The following is a 20,096-nucleotide window of genomic DNA, read 5'->3' on the forward strand; positions in this document are numbered from 1 at the left end:
CAGGCTCGGGGGACCATATGGGCTGCTGGGATTTGAACCTATAACCTTCTTCATGAAAGGCAAATGCCTTACCTCCATGCTATCTCTCCGGCCCTCATAATTATAAGTTTTTAAGCTGATTTTTCTGGACATCTTGAATCTATGTTGACTAAAGAAATAGTTATATTATGCAAATGGCTATAATGTCCTGTATTAGAAACTCAAGACCCGATTTTATGTTCTATATTTCTATAATACTCTAAAAATCGACTCTAATTAGTTTTTGTTTGTTTTTTTATTCTTAGGAGAAAATGCTGAAAAGCTTTTGCAGTTTAAGCGTTGGTTTTGGTCAATAGTAGAGAAGATGAGCATGACGGAACGGCAAGATCTTGTAAGTTTAAAGGTTCACATATTTGTAGAAAAAACTATAAGAGTTAGCAGAGAAGAGGCAGGGCTGACTTTGGATGCTTTGGTGGAGTGGAGGTAAGGTGACTGACTGTCCACCGAAACTACACAAGCCACCACTTTCGTAAACATGGTCTAAACTCTAATAATTTTTTGAATGTTTTTGCAAAGGAGACAAGGTGAGAGGAAACTTTGGTGGAGAAACGCTAAATGCTATGGTGGGTGTAGAGTCGAAACATTGTATACCTGAAATTCTTTTTTTTTTTATTTAATTTAATTTTATTTATTTTTTTATTGTTAAATTATCTTTATTTAAACACGTGATTACAAATATGATTGTAGTTGTATGATTACAGTCATGTAAAGAACACCCCCCTAGCAGTGCAAGGTTCCCACCACCAATTTCCCAGATCTCCCTCCTCCCCACCCCACCCACAACTGTATTTGAGACAGGCTTTCTACTTCCCTCATACATTCTCATTATTAGGACAGTTCAAAATGTAGTTATTTCTCTAACTAAACTCATCACTCTTTATGGTGAGCTTCCTGAGGTGAGCTGGAACTTCCAGCTCTTTTCTCTTTTGTGTCTGAAAATTATTATTGCAAGAATGTCTTTCATTTTCTTAAAACCCATAGATGAGTGAGACCATTCTGCGTTTTTTTCTCTCTCTCTCTCACTCTCTCTGACTTATTTCACTCAGCATAATAGATTCCGTGTACATCCATGTATAGGAAAATTTCATGACTTCATCTCTCCTGACAGCTGCATAATATTCCATTGTGTATATGTACCACAGTTTCTTTAGTCATTCGTCTGTTGAAGGGCATCTTGGTTGTTTCCATAGTCTTGCTATGGTAAATAGTGCTGCAATGAATATAGGTGTAAGGAAGGGATTTTTGTATTGTATTTTTGTGTTCCTAGGGTATATTCCTAGGAGTGGTATAGCTGGATCGTATGGGAGCTCGATTTCCAGTTTGTGGAGGAATCTCCATATCGCTTTCCATAAAGGTTGGACTAGATGGCATTCCCACCAGCAGTGAAAAAGAGTTCCTTTCTCTCCACATCCCCGCCAGCACTACTTGTTTTCCTTCTTTGTGATGTGTGTCAATCTCAGTGGCATGAGGTGGTACCTCACAGTTGTTTTGATTTGCATCTCCCTGACGATTAGTGATGTTGAGCATCTTTTCATGTGCCTTTTGGCCATTTGCATTTTTTCTTTTTTTTTTTTTTTTTTTGGTTTTTGGGCCACACCCGGTAACGCTCAGGGGTTACTCCTGGCTATGTGCTCAGAAGTTGTTCCTGGCTTGGGGGACCATATGGGACACCGGGGATCGAACCGTGGTCCGACCAAGGCTAGCGCAGGCAAGGCAGGCACCTTACCTTTAGCGCCACCGCCCGACCCCTGCATTTCTTCTTTTACAAAGTGTCTGTTCATTTCTTCTCCCTATTTTTTGATGGGTTAGATTTTTTTTCTTGTATAGTTTTCTGTCAAGACCTTGTATATTTTGGATATTAGTCCTTTATCTGATGGGTATTGGGTGAATAATTTCTCCCACTCAGTGGGTGGCTTTGTATTCTGGGCACTATCTCCTTTGAGGTGCAGAAGCTTCTCAGCTTAATATAGTCCCATCTGTCTATCTCTGCTTCCACTTGTTTGAAGAGTGCTGTCTCCTTCTTAAAGATGCTTTTAGTCTCAATTTCATGGAGTGTTTACCTACGTGTAGTTTCATATACCTTACAGTTTCAGATCTGATATCAAGGTCAGTATACCTGAAATTCTATTAGTTACAACATTGTAAATCATGGTATCTACATAACAATTTATAAAAGAAAATACCATACATATGTGGGGGAAAGGATGTATGTAGCTCAGTATTAGAGTATATGCCTTACATGTATAAGTTTCTGAGTTCCATCTCCAGACCCCCCAAAAGTAAGAGGCAATAAAATGCAGGGATTTCTTTTAAGTTTGGATAAGGAAATTTTATGTGGTCAGAAAGTTTATCTAATACAGAACATAGCTGAAGTATTAATAAGACTGTAATGATGGAAATACATTTCAGCTACGGATGCCTGTTCTTCTTGAAGATGTTGGTTTGTTCCAAGGGTGGTGAACAAATTCGATAACAAAGAGCCAACATTTTAAATTGTGAGAGTCAGAACCACACCACACAGTGACCTACCAAAACACTCACACAAAAGCATCTAGTTTGAACAATAATATATTAAACACATACTGCATTTTGCCATTTTGAGTGAGGGTAAAAATCCTGCAGTGATGGTGAGGGTGTGCTGCGTCCTCCACACTCACGTGACACACGGGTCCCCCGCTGGCTGCCCCGTGCAGTTGTTTCTGAGGGATGGGAGACGGGATGACGCAGCCTAGGGTCGGCAGTATGCGCTTGAAGATCTCTCCTCAGAGTCCCTCCTCAGAAGCAGCAGAACAAAATCCAAACTTGGCAAAGAGCCACAGTATACAAAATCATGATAAGAGGCAAAGAGCCACATTCATTTTGGCCGGGAGCCGCATACGGCTCGAGAGCCACATGTTCACCACCCCTGGTGTATTCTGTGAGGACCAGTTTCATTTTCCTCTTGTTTTCTCCCTGTAGTACTGTCTTGATTGTTCGTGTTGTGCGTCCTTATTCTTCCTAACTGTAGGCAAGCTTTGTGAATTTTTAAATACTTTCCTAATTGCAATCTGTGTAGTAGGACTAGAGTAGCTTTCCTTCGATATTTAGTTGTTAAATCTTACTTAACCTAACCTATTATCAACTTCAATAATAATGAAACATCCACCAAATCAGTAAAATCTTTGTTCAGCCTCAAGCATCCAAGGCCAGAGCAATCTGTCCATGACTCCTGAGGGAAATGCCCACCTGAAGTTTTTGTCAGCATTTGAGGGGCATTCCTGTCCCAAAGAACCTGAATATGTAAAATTATGACTGTACTTAGATACACCACTCCCATCCCTAAATTTGAGTGATAAACGTGTGTGTGTGCGCGCACACATGCTTGCTTGGGTTCTGCTTTTAGTTCTTTTTTTGTTTGTTTTTTAAACTTTATTGATTGATTGGTTTCTGGGCCACACCAAGCAGAGCTCAGGGGTCCTCCTGGCTCTGCACTCAGAAAATGCCCCTGGCAGGCTGGTGGCCCATATAGGATGTAAGGATTTGAACCAATGACCTTCTACATGAAAGGCAAACGCCTTACCTCCATGCTATTTCTCTGGCCCCAGTTTGTTTTCTTCTTAAAGTATACAGTTCACCAATACAGTGATTCTTGTTTTCTTTTGGGTCACACCCAGCAGTTCTGGCTCTACGCTCAGAAATCATTCCTGACAGGCTCGGGGGACCACATGGGATGCCGGGATTTGAACCACTGACCTCCTCCTTGCAAGGCAAACACCCTACCTCCATGCTATCTCTCCAGCCCCAATACAGTGATTCCTAAGGGGCTGGAGTGATATAGCACAGTGGGTAGGACGGTTGCTTTGTATGCTCTGGCTCTGCACTCAGGAATTAGTCCTGATGATGCTCAGGGATCAAGCCACAGAGCAGGTGGATTGAACTTGGATCAGGTGTGCAAAGCATGCACTTAACTACTCCAACCCAATCTTACTTACATAATGTTCCACAATATAGAGAATTAATAAGTTAATGTCACTATGTCTTTTGCATGGATTTTGATGCACGGATGTCCCCTAATGCTTAGTTATTATAACATTAGTATGTATCTCAAATTGTCACTGAAACATATTGCTAGTAAGTTAATTATAAAGTAGCTTTTGATAGCCTATGTGTAATATATACATTTTTAATAAGACCTATTGCCCAGATCATTTGGCCACTGCCATGTTACTATTGAGTATCATGACCTTGAAATATAGTCATTTCCTTCATAACTAAAAAGTATTCTTTTTGAGCTTTTCCTTTGTAATGCATGAAATGTAAAGCTCAGGTTTATAGTATCATTTACAGATTTTTAATATAATGGGGCTTCATATATATTCACAGAATTAAGAGTGTTAATCTGTAAGGACAGAACTATAATGATAATATTCCTGTTTAGGTTTACTTTTGGACATCAAGCCCATCATTACCAGCCAGCGAAGAAGGATTTCAGCCTATGCCCTCCATCACAATAAGACCGCCAGATGACCAACATCTTCCTACTGCAAATACTTGTATTTCTCGACTTTACGTCCCACTCTATTCCTCTAAACAGATTCTCAAACAGAAATTGCTACTCGCCATAAAGACCAAAAATTTTGGTTTTGTGTAGAGTATAAAAAGTGTGTATTGCTGTGTAATATTACTAGCTAATTTTGTAGATTTTTTTTTTCCATTTGTCTATAAAAAAGTTTATGGAAGTTAATGCTGTCACACCCCCTGGTGGTACTTCAGAGATTAAATGCAAACATTCCTTTCTGAGTTTGTAGCTTGAAGCCCGAAGGTGTACTGGCAACTATAATAATTTGCTGGTCAACAACTTCTGGGTCTAACCCCAGCCAAAGATGACAGCAGAACAATATAATTTCACTGTGATTTATCTTTTTGCTGAGGGGAAAATATGTAAAATGTTCTGAAAAATTCACTGATGCCTTTGTGGAAAATGTTAAAGCAAAGGTTATTGTATAGAGGGAATAGGGAATTTCAAAATAAAAAATTAAGTATGTTTTGTGTTTTCATTTTAACTTTTTTATGGTGTTTAATTTGTGGTTGGCTGCAGTTGTATATCATGTATGTGGAACTTGTAAAAAAAAAGTTCTTGACATTCAGAACTTAATGATGAAATCACCTTTACCTATTTAAAAAACACTTTTACTATGGTTTGACAGCATTGAGCTCTAGGATACAAAATGATATCACTATATTCTGCATGTAATTTGTTCATTTGAGTGAGGGCACTTTTTTGTATATAACATGGGCCAATGCACAACAATACTTGACCACAGTCAACATTTTTCCCCTTTGTATCCTTATTACAGTGAGGAGTCAGTCAGAAGCTACCTGCACTTCAGTTCTAAGTAGCCATTTGTATACTAAGGTATTTTAGTTCTGTAAACTCAGCCTGGGCACTTTCTGATAACTGTAAAATGTTTTATAAGATCATGATTATTGAAGATACATTTTGGAAAATTTTAAATGTTCGTGAGCAGCTGAACTACTTTTGTATCTAGCCTTTTTTAAGTACCTTGTTACATTTACTTTTTTAAATAAACTACAGAAGAAATGTCAAGTAATATTGAAGAAACAATATTTTTTATTTATGTAGGTGTACATTTTAAACTAAGGGCAATACACTGACATGGTTAAATGCATAAAACTTTTTGATTTAAAGACCTGAAAGTTTATATACATATGGACTCTAAGAAGCAGGAAAAAAAAATATGTCCACATTTTACAGTTAGCAGAGAATCCTAAATGGCACTGGCCAGGCCACCTTTTTTAAAAAAAAAAAACAAAAACAAAATAGGGGGAGTGAAATGTGATTCCCTACTTGGCGCAGAATGTTAACTCACTCACACTTAATGACCAAGTGATAGGTTCTTTTTGACGACCCATTATGTAGCCTAGGACCAATCTCTCTCGATTGTGGTTTTAGCTTTATTCAGTGGCTTAATAAGGAACACTTTTTCTTCTCTATGTCTTCCATAAAGTGACTTAGTCACTGGATATCTCGAAAATGAGAGGGGCTTTCTGAAATCTCTTCTGCCTTTTAGTTCCTTTGTAGGGCCCCCTGGCCTTTGGGATGTTTTTCGTGTTCAGAGACCTTTTATTATCATGTAACACTCAAGAAACTGAACCAAGTGATACTCAGCTCTGCTGACGTAACTGTTAAAAACTAAACTGATAGTCATGAAACTATCGCTTAAAACCAACACAACACGCCATGTCAGATTTGTGTAAATTAACCGAAGGTTATTTTACAGAGACATTGGTTTTTGTGTCTAAATGCTATTTCTGGATAAGTGAAATAGTGATTAGATTGAGCTGATTATCATTGTGTCTAATAATAGATATCACCTTAATTTCTGTATGCATATGATGGATTGACAAGACTTTAAATGAAAACAAAGTAGAATTATGATTAGGACATTTGAAAACTTAATTGTGAACTTATTTTTAATAGATATGAAAAAATGAAAATATTTAAAACAATGCACAATGTCTTAAGTCTTCCGAAATCAAGATTCTGGTTTAAATGCTTTTAGGAATATTAAAGACAGAGTGAGGGTTTTTTTGTTTTGTTTTTGTTTTCAGTAAAACATAAATGGTTCTAACTGTAAAATAAAGAAAGTCATGTAAAATAAAGTTCTCTTTTGGTCTTGTTCAGTGATTAAATCTAAAGGAACTGAAGAAAAGTTTAGGAAGAGAAGACCAAGAATGAACTTTACTGATGATTTCAAAGATTTACTGCTTTTACTTTTCCCCCTTCTAAATCAGATAGCTTAACTATCCTGTTGGTGCAGACTTGGAGGTTTGAACAGTATGTTTTCACTATTCAGTATTTGCCTCAAAATACTTACCCTTTTAACACGTGCTTTCATGTGCTTAAAGTAGGAAGCATCTCTTTTTTTTTTTTTTTTTTTTTGGTTTGGTTTTTGGGTCACACCTGGTGATGCTCAGGGGTTACTCCTGGCTATGCGCTCAGAAGTTGCTCCTGGCTTCTTGGGGGACCATATGGGACGCCGGGGGATCGAACCGTGGTCCATCCAAGGCTAGCGCAGGCAAGGCAGGCACCTTACCTCTAGCGCCACCGCCCGGCCCCGAATTCTCATCAAAGTTTAATATTCAAAAGCAGCAGCTCTCCTGCTCACCTTCCCTCACATACTAGTGGCACTTGTCTGTGTAGATTCCTAAGCTTTACTCCTCTCCCCAACCACATTCTGAATGGAGGACAGAGTCTTTTCATAAACAGAAACCCAGATGATTCTGAAACACTGCCCAAATGAGCACTTACTTAATAGTCACACAAATTATATTTATAATTTTAAAATTGGCCTCCCTACAAACATTAATTCTTACAGGTGGGAAAGTACTCCTGGTTAGTGAATTTGTTGTGTTTTTTTTGTTTTTGTTTTTTTTACTGCCAGAGATGCTGATTGAAAGTAACTTGAATAGTCCCTTGTCGGGGTGGTGATTGAATTGCCTTCAAGGTTTAATCTATAAAGAAGGCAAAGAGATTAAGTCGACATCATTTGGTAATATAGAAATGTATTTATGATGTGATCTGTTTAATCATGTCCATTATTCCCTTAGGGAATAAGCAACATATCTTTTATGTTACTTCAAAATTTAAAAGAAATTAATCATTATAGTATTGAGTGCTATGTATGTGCTGGCCGCTTTATCAGTTTTGGGGGGGGAGGAAGGACAACAACCTCCAAGTGCTCCGGGGTTGCTCATGGCTCTGCATTATGAAATAGCTCCAGGCTGGCTCGGGGGACCATATGGGATGCCTGGGATAAAACCTAGGTCTGGGCCGGAGAGATAGCATGGAGGTAAGGCATTTACCTTTCATGCAGAAAGTTCGAATCCCTGCATCCCATATGGTCCCTCGTGCCTGTGAGGAGCAATTTCTGAGCACGGAGCCAGGAAAATCCCCTGAGCACTGCTGGTTGTGACCCAAAAACCACAAAATAAAAAACCAAACCTAGGTCTGTTCTGGTCAACCGTGCTGTACGAGGCAAATGTCCTCCTTTTGTGCTATCCTCAGGCCCCTTTGTTATTCAGATTTTTTAAAACATGTTTTACCTCTTGATAGGACTGTCACAGTTATCATAGCCAAGAAAATAGACAAAGGTTAAAACTAACTTGTACATGGTCACACAGCTAGTGCGATGAGCCAGATTCTGCATTCTAAGTATGGGTTGTGAACACTTAGAGAAGGTAGAATTATAAGCAAGTGAGCTGGTCACTTCCAGTGGGGAGAGTTGTGAGTTTGGCCAAAAAATGCTTCACCGATACCAGCTCTCGTCATCTATACAAACTACAACTCAGTTCTGATAAACTAACAATCACAGCTGATTCCACAGCTGAAGGGCTGCTCAAGCTCATATGCCTTACCCTACTTCAGATTTCAGTCTTAGGTCGGTTTTACAGCAAGTGTACTTCATACCAGCTTGTCAGGACCATTCAGTTCTGAAATTATGAAGCCCGGTTCTGCCACAAAAAGTATGTACTTCAATCTTCTGTACCATCTCTCATCTCCACATGAAGGGATAAACGAAGTCAGATTTCCTTGTCTCTCCCTTGGGTTTGACTTGCTACAGCAGTTTACCCAGCTGCAGCATAATAAACCATGCATTTATTGTAATAAGATCTGTTCTAAAACAGCAAAACACAGGAAAGGCACCAAACTTTCAACCCTTTTCAGAGCCCCACTCTCCCCTTCTGTGTTCCAGACCCTGAAGCTCCTGGAACCTTGACATTGTTGCTTTTAGAGTTAACTTAAGCAGAGGCATTATTGGAATCACTGGCCTTAGTGAGGGAGACAATTGAAGCACTTCTTTCCTCCTTGGGGTGGGGAGCAAGCTGGACAAAGAAAAATTATACACTTCCCCTGCCAATCTGTCCCCATCCTTTGAGGTAGTAGCCACAGTCACCTTGAATATAGTACAAGACAATTTACTAGTCTCACTTGGAATTCTAATTTGGGCACCGTGTCAGAAACATGAACAAAACCCAGGCATAGGTTTTTGTTTTAATGCAAAAAGTATGTACTGATACTAATACGAACTGACCTAATATGAACCCCTCTAAAAAAAAAAACGTTTTTAAATAAGGTCAAATAATGACAATAGATAATAGTAACTATCCAACCAATGGTATTGTGGAAAAAACCCTTTTGGTATGCTGGTTTGGGGTTCCAGAGCAGGGTTGCTCCTTTCAAGCCTGGGGATAGAGGACGACCCAGAGGACAAGACTTGCTGCTATGCATAACCCATTCCTCCCTTCGCCCAGCCTTACTGTTTCTCCCTTCACTTATACCCAACTTTTCCACTTTTGCCAGTTTCTAAGATTCAATTGCTGCAAATGCCTGGGTGGCAGGCAACAATATCAGTCTAAGCCTTTACCCATGAATATTTAGATACACTTAAGCAAGTGCCTAACTAGTGGGCCTTTCCCCTCCAGACAACAGATGAGAATTCATTGTCATCCCTAATTTGATAGTCCATTCTGTCCCATCCATTCCTTAGGAATTGCCCAGCCACATTTAAAGTTTTTCTTACTTAGGAATCCTTCCTGCTTCCCAATATCAACCTTTCCAAACTACTTTAATGTGAGGGAGGGTTGACATGGAAATCCCACTTCTGCATCTGAAAATTCTGATTTTTCTTCAAATGTATGATGGTAGTGAGGATGTGGAGTTCTCTAGAAGAAAAGTAGAATTGGTCAGCCCCACATATACATATTAGATATAGAATTATCTTGAAGTTTTTTTTTAAACAGGCAAAGGGAAAGTAGAAGTGTTACTTTGTAAGGTCTATTAAGTTATTTATGCAGTGCCAGGAAATCAAACCCAGAACTTTAAGCTCTACCTATAAGATCTACCATTGAGCCACATTAGTGGTGGCTCTTGTACCATTAACACATATAACAGTATAAAGGAAATTTCCATTGGGAAGGGTGTTTCCTCAGGTTCAGGAAAAAGATAACCTGTAGAAATTCTTTTGTTTTTTTGTTTTTGGGCCACATCCGTTGGTGCTCAGGGGTTACTCCTGGCTCTCTGCTCAGAAATCGCTCCTGGCAGGCACAGGGACCATATGGAATGCAGGGATTCAAACCCTGCATTTGACTTGGATCGACTGCTGGCAAGGCAAACACCCTACCGCTGTGCTCTCTCTCCGGCCCCTCTCTAGAAAGCAGTGAGTTACATTGTAAAATGCTGGCATTTATATTATCGTTTTAAAAACTGAGTTGATGGGACCAGAGTGATAGTACAATGGGAAGGGTGCTTGCCTTGCTGTTGGGAGACTTTGATTTGATTCCTGGCAACCATATGATTCCCTAAACTCCACAGGTTAATTTGTGGTTATGTCCAGACCTACATTTCGCAAAAGGGCGGAGGTGTGTTGGTTTCACCTCCTGTCTTTTTTTTTTTTTTTGGCTTTTGGCTTTTGGGTCACACCCGGCAGGGTTCAGAAATCACTCCTGGCAGGCTCGGGGGACCATATGGGATGCCTGGATTCGAACCACCGTCCTTCTGCATGAAAGGCAAACACCCTACCTCCATGCTATTTCCGACCCCTGTCTGCTTGGTTTTTTTTGTTTGTTTGTTTTTGGTTTTGGTTTTTGGTTTTTCGGGCCGCACCCGTTTTATGCTCAGGGGTTACTTCTGGCTAAGCGCTCAGAAATTGCCCCTGGCTTGGGGGGACCATATGGAACACTGGGGGATCAAACTGCGGTCCTTCCTTAGCTAGCACTTGCAAGGCAGACACCTTACCTCTAGCGCCACCTCACTGGCCCGTGTCTGCTTGTTTTGTAACCAAGGATAAACCAGTCAGGAAAACTGATGAAGAAAGGTAAGATTTGTTCCAAAAGTATAGTCTTCTCTCTCCACCTCAACCTCTCCTAATTTTAAACATATTAACAAAATTAAACATCTTTTGCCTTCTGTATGCTTTAAATGAATTTAACGAATGTTGTCATTCAAGCAATTCAATCAGCTGAGCTTTTCTGAGCAATGACCTCTACGGTGGCCTGGTGGAAGGAATCAGTACATACCAGTACTTTTTTCTGCCCTATTTCACAAGTGCCAGATTATCAGATCCATGCCATTTTTTTTATGAGGAATAATTAGTCTGATTCTATAGATAAGGAAGTTGAGCTGCAGGGAGGTAAACGAACTGGTCTAAAGTAACATTATTCATTAAAATGGTGGAGATGGCAGGGTGAGTTACAATTCACACCCATGATGCTCTGGCTCCAGAGGTGCATGTTATCTCACTAAACTCCTTTAGGAATCTGCAGTACCAGCATGATGGTGGGCATATCTCTTCTTGCATACACTCTTCTTTTTTGTTGTTTTCGGCCACACCCAGTGACGTTCAGGGGTTCCTCCTGTGATGCGCTCAGAAATCACTCCTGGCTTGGGGGACCATATGGGAGGCTGGGGGATCGAACCGCGGTCTGTCCTAGGCTAGCTCGTACAAGGCAGATGCCTTATGGCTTGTGCCACTGCTCCGGCCCTGCACACACTTCTTGATGGCTTCAAGGGCGAGAATGTGGGTGTTTGTGGGATGGGATCGGTTACACCCTGCAGTTCTCAGAGGACCACATGGAGTGCTGGAGATGGAAGCAAGGAAAGAACCTGGCCCACAACCATCTCGGCGGGCCTGTCAGTGTTTTGAGATTATTTCCCACGTGGCTCATTCCCCTCAGCAACCTTATTTCTGAGGAGTTGGACTCAGCACCCCGTCACCGGGGTTCCTGCGGGAACGAACAGCTTCCCCTCCTCTCTTCTCCCATCTCGCCACCGTACTACCGGCAGGAGTGGCTGAAGGCAAACGGGGTACTTGACGGGCGGGCTAAATCTTTCTCTCACCAGATGTGTTCTCTTCTGTTCTCTTCAGCGCTCAGAGAATCGCTATTTTTCTGTCTCACCAGATTTGTTCACTTTTCTCTTCTCCACCCAGAGAATCGCTAAATCTTTCTCACCAGATGTGTTCTCTCTTTTCTCTCTTCTCCAGAGAATCGCTAAATCTTTCTCACCAGATGCGTTCTCTCTTTTCTCTCTTCTCCACCCAGAGAATCGCTAAATCTTTCTCACCAGATGTGTTCTCTCTTTTCTCTCTTCTCCACCCAGAGAATCGCTAAATCTTTCTTTTTTTTTTTTTTTTTTTTTGGTTTTTGGGCCACACCCTGTGACTCTCAGGGGTTACTCCTGGCTATGCGCTCAGAAGTTGCTCCTGGCTTCTTGGGGGACCATATGGGACGCCGGGGGATCGAACCGCGGTCCGTCCTAGGTTAGCGCAGGCAAGGCAGGAACCTTACCTCCAGCGCCACCGCCCGGCCCGCTAAATCTTTCTTACCAGATGTGTTCTCTCTTTTCTCTCTTCTCCACCCAGAGAATTGCTAAATCTTTCTCACCAGATGCGTTCTCTCTTCTCTTCTCCACCCAGAGAATCGCTAACTCTTTCACCAGATTTGTTTTCTCCCGTCCTCTTCAGCGCTCAGAGAATCGCAAAATTTTTCTTACCAGATTTGTTCACTTTTCTCTTCTCCACCCAGAGAATCGCTAAATTTTTCTCACCAGGTTTGTTCACTTTTCTGTTCTCTTCTCCTCTTCTCCTTCTCTTCTCTTTTCTCTTCTCTTGTGTTCTCTCATCTCTTCTCTTCTCCACCCAGAGAATCGCTAAATCTTTCACCAGATTTTTTGTTCTCTTCTGTCCTCTTCGGCGCTCAGAGAATCGCTAAATTTTTCTCACCAGATTTGTTCCCTCTCCTCTCCTCTCCTCTCCTCTTCTCCTCTTCTCCCCCAGAGAATGGCTAAATCTTTCTCTCATCAGATGTGCTTCCTTTTCTCCTTTCTGTCTGTCTCTCCGTCCGTCTGTCTGTCCCTCGCTGTCGGTTACGCCTGCCGACCCCGTCCCGGCCGCCCGTCACGCGCCCAAACGCCCGCCACCTGCGTCCCTCGGGTCGGGCGAGGAGACTCCGCCCAGGGGCGGGTCCTCCCGGCGAGCGGGGCGGGGCCGGGAGTGGGCGGCCCTCCCTCCGAGGAGGGAGGCGGGGCGTGTGGCGGGGTGGGCGGGGCCGAAGGCGGAAGCGCGGCCGACGCCGTGCTGAAAGAAGAACGCGGCGGGAGCCGGAGTGGGCGGTCCTCGGAGGTTGGAACAGGTGCAGGGCTGGGTGAAGGGGCGGGGCAAGTAGGCGGCGAGGCGAGGGCGGGGCCGGGTGGGCGTGGCCTGGCGGGCCGCCGCTGAGGCCGAGACGCTTCTCCGGGCCCGTGTAGGGGCGGGGCCGGCGGGCGCGGGAGGCGGGGCGAGCGCGGCCGGGAGCGACACTGCGGGCGCCTGAGGAGACAGCGGGCCTGAGGCGGCCTGGGGCGCGGCGCCCGCGTGCGTGCGGAGCGCGCGTCATGGACGGGCCGGAAGTGGCCGGCCCCGAGCCGGCGGAGGTAAACGCGGCTTGGCTTTGCGGAGGCGCTGGGCCCCGGGAAGCGACGCCCGGGCGGCGCCGACGGCGGAGCTCTGTCCGGGGCAGGCTGCGCCATCTTCTGTTGGCCGGGGGAAGGGGCGCCTCCTACTGCGCGCAGAGTGCCTGGAACCTCAGCCGTGTGACACGGTCGTCCTCCTTGGCTGCTCGATGAGCGCGACTCTGCCGTTCGGCAATGTCTTCTGTGTGCCCCCGCCTTGCACTGCAGGGGCACAGGCCGAGGGGGGAGGCCACCAAGCGTCGGGGTCGCCGCGGCCTCTCCTCGCACACAGACGTCGAAGCCATTTGCACAACACAGACTTTTCGCATTTCTTTGCAAACCCGGACTGTGTTGCACTTCGCTGCTTTCGTGCTTTCGGCTCAGACTGGCGCAGACTAACCCTACGTTGCTTTTCTTTTCTTTTCTTTTCTTTTCTTTTCTTTTCTTTTCTTTTCTTTCCTTTCCCCTTCTTCCTTTCTTTCCTTTCCCCTTCTTCCTTTCTTTTCTTTCCCTTCTTTCTTTCTTTCTTTCTTTCTTTCTTTCTTTCTTTCTTTCTTTCTTTCTTTCTTTCTTTCTTTCTTTCTTTTTCTGCTTCTGTCTGTCTTTCTGTTTTTAGGGTTTTTTTTTGTTTGTTTCAGGGGATCACACTCGGCAGCACTCAGGGGTTACTCCTAGTTCCATGCTCAGAAATCGCTCCTAGCAGGCTCGGGGAACCATATGGAATGCTGGGATTCGAACCACCGTCCTTCTGCACGCAAGGCAAATGCCTTACCTCCATGCTATCTCTCCGGCCCCTCTTCTCTTCTCTTCTCTTCTCTTCTCTTCTCTTCTCTTCTCTTCTCTTCTCTTCTCTTCTCTTCTCTTCTCTTCTCTTCTCTGTTCTTTTCTTCTCTTCTGTCACACCCAACGGCGCTCAGGGGTTACTCCTGGCTCTGTGCTCAGAAATCACTCCTCCCAGGCACAGGGGACCATATGGGATGTCGGGATCCAACGACCGTCTCCTGGGTTGGCTGCGTGCAAAGCAAGGGCCCTACCACTGTGCTATCTTTCTGGCCCCAACCCTATATTTCTTTACAATCTTTTAGAGTCTAAATTTGGGGGTTTAGTTTATGTATGCCATTGATATCTAATAAATGGTAAATATTAAATGCTTCTAGCTTTTATGTTTGATTGGGGCCACACCCAGCATTGATCAGGACTTAATCCTCTTATTCTGCACTCAGGGATCACCCCTGGCAGGCTCAGTGTGGTGATGGGATGAAACCCTTGTTGGCTACATGCAAGACAAGCATTCTACCCACTGTACTATCTCTCTGGCCCCAAATTTTTCAGCTTTTTAAACAAATACAGTTAGTACCAAGTCCTTGGATGAGAACACTTCAGGTTTTTCTTCATGCTCCAGCAACAGTCATTTAGGCTCAAGATCTGGAAATTCACTCCCTACCCTACTAATAAGAGGCAGAATTTTAGATCTAGAATGAATTTGAGTGATCATCTGATCCAAAGATTTTGGCTTTCGGTGTTTTTCATTTTGGTTTGTTTGATTGTTTTGTTTTTGGATTACATCTAGTTGTGCTCAGGGCTTATTCCTGGCTCTGAACTTGAGGTCTCAGGTGACCGGGATGATAGGAATCGAGTCCAGGTTGGTTTCGTGGCAAGCACCTTACCCACTGTACTATGCTTTTGGTCCTGATCTAAAAGTTTTTTTTTTTATATCTTTATTTAAACATCATGGTTATAAATATGTTTATAATTGGGTTTCAGTCATAAAAAGTACACCCCCTTCACCAGTACAACCGTCCTTCCACCAATGCCCCCCTCCTCGGCCCCTGCCTTGTCTTTGAGAGACACATTCACTGACTACCATTGTCATGATAGTTGTTGGTGTAATTATTTCTTTAACTGCACTCACCGTTCTTTGTGGTAAGCTTCATATCATGGGCTGGTCCTTCCAAACCCCATCTGTATGGTATCTGGATATTATTACCATACTGTCTTTTATTTTTCTTCAATCCCACAGATGAGCAAGACTATGCTTTGTCTATCTTTCTCCCTCTGATTCATTTCACCCAGCATAATAGTTTCTGTGTCCATCCATGGATAGGAAAATTTCATGACTTCACTTTTCCTGACAGCTGCATAGTATTCCATTGTGTAGAAATACCACAGATTCTTTAGCTACTCATTTGTTGTTGGGCATCTGGGTTGTTTCCAGATTCTGGCTGCTGTAAATAGAACTGCAATGAACATAGGCATGGAAAGGGCATTTTTGTATTTTGCTTTTGTGTTTCCAGAGTATATCCCTAGGAGTGGTATTGCTGGATTATAAGGGAGCTCAATTTCTAGTTTTTGAGGAATCTCCATATTGTTTCTGGACTAGATGGCATTCCCACCAGCATTGAATGAGAATTCCTTTCTCCCCACATCCTTGCCAGCACTGATTGTTCTTGTTCTTAGTGATGTGTGCCAATCTCTGTGACTTGAGATGGTACCTTGTTGTTGTTTTGATTTACATCTTCCTGATGATTAGTGATGTGAAGCCTGATCTAAAAGATTTTAATTTTGAGATGCAAGGATGCCATTAATAACTTATTTCTTTAGATCCTAACTTCTTCAATTATTGGTCATGATCCCATAGGGAATTGCAAAAGTTTGTCAATACTAAAAGGACTTTTGAATACACAAAGGCCTCAAATTAGTTAAAAAGCAACCCTTATAGTGAATCTAAGGTATTTCTGGCATTGTGTTTCATTTCTTGGGTATAAAGGGGTTACAAGTGGAAAGAGTTTTAGAAGCCCTGCTCTACATGACACAATATAGTTCAGGCATGGGAAACACCTGGAGAGCTTTGTGAAAAATGTCAGTTATTGAATTGGGGTTGTGGTTCAGCCAGAGAGCACTTGCCTTGCTTGGATGCTTGACTCTGCAAAACAAGACATAAAGTACTTTTCCAGACCTAAACTCCAGATAACTGATTCAATATCTCCTGATTTGGGAATTATTTTGGTGGTGATTGGTGTGGGGGCAGTTTGAGCCACATTTGGTTGTTTTCATGATTCTGTACTCAACGATCACTCCTGATGAAGCTTGTCAGATCATATGTGGTGCCAGGGTTTGAACTGGGACAATGTGTTCAAGGTAATGTCTTACCCCAGTGCTCTCTGGCCTCATGATAAAAATGGTCATTTTTATCAAACAGTTCAGGAAATCCCAGTATATATATTAGAAAAAGAAATTATATCAAAGGGGAGCTCATGGGTTTGCAGGGAGATTAATGAAGCTTTTGAAGTTTGTATACTCAATATGTGCATGTGGGAATCTTCTGAGATGCAACCTTTCTTCTGCTTGTATCTGTTTCTCAAAGTTAACTACTAGTCATCTGATCAATTTTTGTGTGTGTTTTGTTGTTTATTGTTTTTTTTGGGGGGGGACACTTGACTATGCTCAGGGATTGCTCCTACCTCAGTGCTCAAGGATCACTCAGGGAACCATGTAGGCTATTGTTGATTGAACTTGGATTGACTACATGCAAGACAAGCATCCTAGATACTGTACTATCACTGTCTGCATCTGCTTGGTTTTTGAAATGATTATACAAATGCCACCTATTTTGAGGGGCCATATCCAGTGGTTCTCAGGAATTACTCCTGGATTTACGCTCAGAAATTACTCGTGGGGCCAGAGCAGTGGCACAGCTGTAGGACATTTGCCTTGCGTGTGCTAACTGACGACAGTCTGTGATTCGATCCCTGGCATCCCATATGGTCCCTCAAGCCAGGAGTGATTTCTGAGCGCAGAGCCAGGAGTAACTCCTGATGGTCACTGGGTGTGGCCCAAAAACAAAAACAAAAAGAAAATAAATTACTCCTGGCAGGTTCAAGGAACATATAGGATGCTGGGACTTGAATGTAGGTCTGCTGTGTGCAAGGCAAATGACCTACCTGCTGTCCTATTGATCAGGCCCCAACAAATGTCAACTTCTCTCTCTCTCTCTCTCTCTCTCTCTCTCTCTCTCTCTCTCTCTCTCTCTCTCTCTCTCTCTCCCCCCCCCCTCAGGGGTCACTCCTGACTATGCTCAAAAATCGCTCGGGGAACCATATGGGATGCCAGGATTCGAACCACCGTCCTTCTGCATGCAAGGCAAATGCCTTACCTCCATGCTATTTCTCCAGCCCCAAAACCTATTATGTTTTAAATTTTGTTTTATCTTGCTTGGAAGCTATACCCATCCATGGTCAAGCTCACTCTTGATTCTTCTTTCAGGAGTCACTTGTGGAGAGGCTCAGGGATACTTAGAGGGATTGAACACAGATTGACTCTGTGCATGGCAAGCACCTTCCCACCTTACCAGCTTATCTCTTCTATCCTATACCCCTTTTAAATTTACTTTTTAAGCATTTGTGTATTTATAACATTTTACTGTTAAAGTGGCTTGGGCTGGTGTGTGGAAGGACGTAGTGGAAGGTGGGGTTTCATTCAAATCAAGCATTTGTAAATATCTAAGAAATAAAGAGTTTTGTTTGATTTATTCAGTTATTCTCCAAGTGCCAAGCACTTGCTGTGTGCCTCGTTTTTTAATTTGATCATCTAGTTGATGGAGCTGGAAAACACAGAGTTCAACTTTTACTTGCTGCTTCAGATAAAAAATGAGGAATAGTTTTTATATTCCTGATTAACTCTTAAATTTATTTTCTTGCTGATATCTTAGTTTAGGCAAGAGATGGGTAATATAACAACCGTTTTGTTTGTTTTCAGGTCACACCTACCAATGCTTTGGGGCTAGTCCTGAAACAGTGTTTAGGGGTCACTCTTGGTGGTGCTTGGGGGAACATATGCAATGTCAGGAATCAAATCCTGCTTGCAAAGCATGTATTTCAGCCCATGAAGCTTATCTCTCCCAGTATAATCATCTTTTTTTTTTTTTTTTTTTGGTTTTTGGGTCACACCTGGCAGCGCTCAGGGGTTACTCCTGGCAGTCTGCTCAGAAATAGCTCCTGGCAGGCACAGGGGACCATATGGGACGCCGGGATTCGAACCAACCACCTTAGGTCCTGGGTCAGCTACTTGCAAGGCAAACGCCGCTGTGCTATCTCTCCGGCCCCCTGAGTCATCTTTTAATTGTTAATTTATCTTCTTTTTTTAGAGGTTGGGGTAGAGTGGGACAACACTGGCCTGTGTTCAGGCTTTATTCCTGCCTCTATGGTCAGGGATTACTCTTGGCTTAGAGGACAATATATAGTGCCAGAATTGAACTAGTGTTGGCCATGGCAAGCAAATGTGCTATATTTTGGTTCCTCTAATTTCTCTTCTAATCTTACTACTTTATTTTTTTTTTTTTTCACAAAAGATCTTTTGCTTCATGGGGCTGGAGCGATGGCGCAAGTGATAAGGCGTCTGCCTTGCATGTGCTAGTCTAGGACGGACTGCAGTTTCTATTCTGTGGTGTCCCATATGGTCCCCCAAGCCAGGAGTGATTTCTGAGTGCATAGCCAGGAGTTACCCCTGAGTGTCATCCGGTGTGGCCAAAAAACAGGAAAACAAAATAAAACAAAACAAAAAATATCTTTTGCTTCATTTTTGGGCCATATCTGGTGGTGCTGTGGAGCATTTCCTTTGTTGCTGCATGAGGGATCATGTGATACTGGGGATTGAATCGGTGGCTCCTATATGCAAAGCCTGTGCTCCAAGTCCTTTGACCTATCTGCCTATATTCTGAAGGTGATTTTAGACACAGATCTGAGGCTGAAGAAATAATGTAAAGGTTAAGGTACTTGCTTTACATGTGACTAACTCCAGTTCCAATTCATGGTTTCACATATTTTGGCTTCCTGAACATTGCTGGGGATTACCATTGAATATTATTTACTGGTTATGGCCCAAATCATCCTCCCTCCAAATCAGATCTTATTATGTTTCTTTATCTTTTTTTTTTTTTTTTTTGGCCTGTATGTGGGAGCAGTGTTCAGGATTTGCTCCTGGATCTCCACTCAAGGATTATATCTGGTGGGGATTGGGCGACCATATGTGATGCCAAAGATTGAACCTAGGTTGACTGTGTGTGAGGCATGTTTCTTGCCTAATTAAAACCTTCAGTGGCTTCCATCAGTTTGGTCTCACTGATTGACTTATTATTTTTCAGATACAATGTCTTATTTCAATCTTACTAAAGCTAATCGCATTTGTATTGTAAATGATTATTATTTCATGAATGATTATGTAAGCTGATCATATATGAGTCTGAAAAGAAAATGGTTTGTATGGAAACATAAAATGAAAGCTTTTAAATAATACAGTTGAACTCAATAAATATTAGATGTAATAAAAGTAATTTTGGGTGCCAGAGAGATTGTATAAGGATTAAGATACTTGCCTTTCTTGTGGCTCACCACTGTTTGATAGCTTTTTTTTTTTTTTTTTAGTTTATAGCAGTGATGCACAGCTTCTCATATACTCTCAATTGAAGAATGATGTGTCTCTATTCAGGGAAAGCCTGGCTGTTCTTCTTAAAGGAGCATGAAGCTTTGGAGGGATGCACATGGAATAGAGAGGGAGAAAGGGGACATCCACC

General features: G+C 42.5%; 1 protein-coding gene across 1 annotated transcript in view; it reads left to right on the top strand.

Moving 5' to 3' along the window:
• Nucleotides 1-5,062, top strand: part of UBR5 (ubiquitin protein ligase E3 component n-recognin 5) — a 120,666-nt gene extending 115,604 nt beyond the window's left edge. The window contains exons 58-59 of the mRNA XM_049773823.1: nucleotides 285-370; nucleotides 4,457-5,062. Of these exons, the coding sequence (XP_049629780.1) occupies nucleotides 285-370; nucleotides 4,457-4,669 (299 nt within the window). The 3' untranslated portion in view covers nucleotides 4,670-5,062. The remainder of the gene's footprint in view (nucleotides 1-284; nucleotides 371-4,456) is intronic.
• Nucleotides 5,063-20,096: the final 15,034 nt, after the last annotated feature.

This window comes from Suncus etruscus, chromosome 5 (assembly GCF_024139225.1).
Source record: "Suncus etruscus isolate mSunEtr1 chromosome 5, mSunEtr1.pri.cur, whole genome shotgun sequence".
Lineage (NCBI taxonomy): Eukaryota > Metazoa > Chordata > Mammalia > Eulipotyphla > Soricidae > Suncus > Suncus etruscus.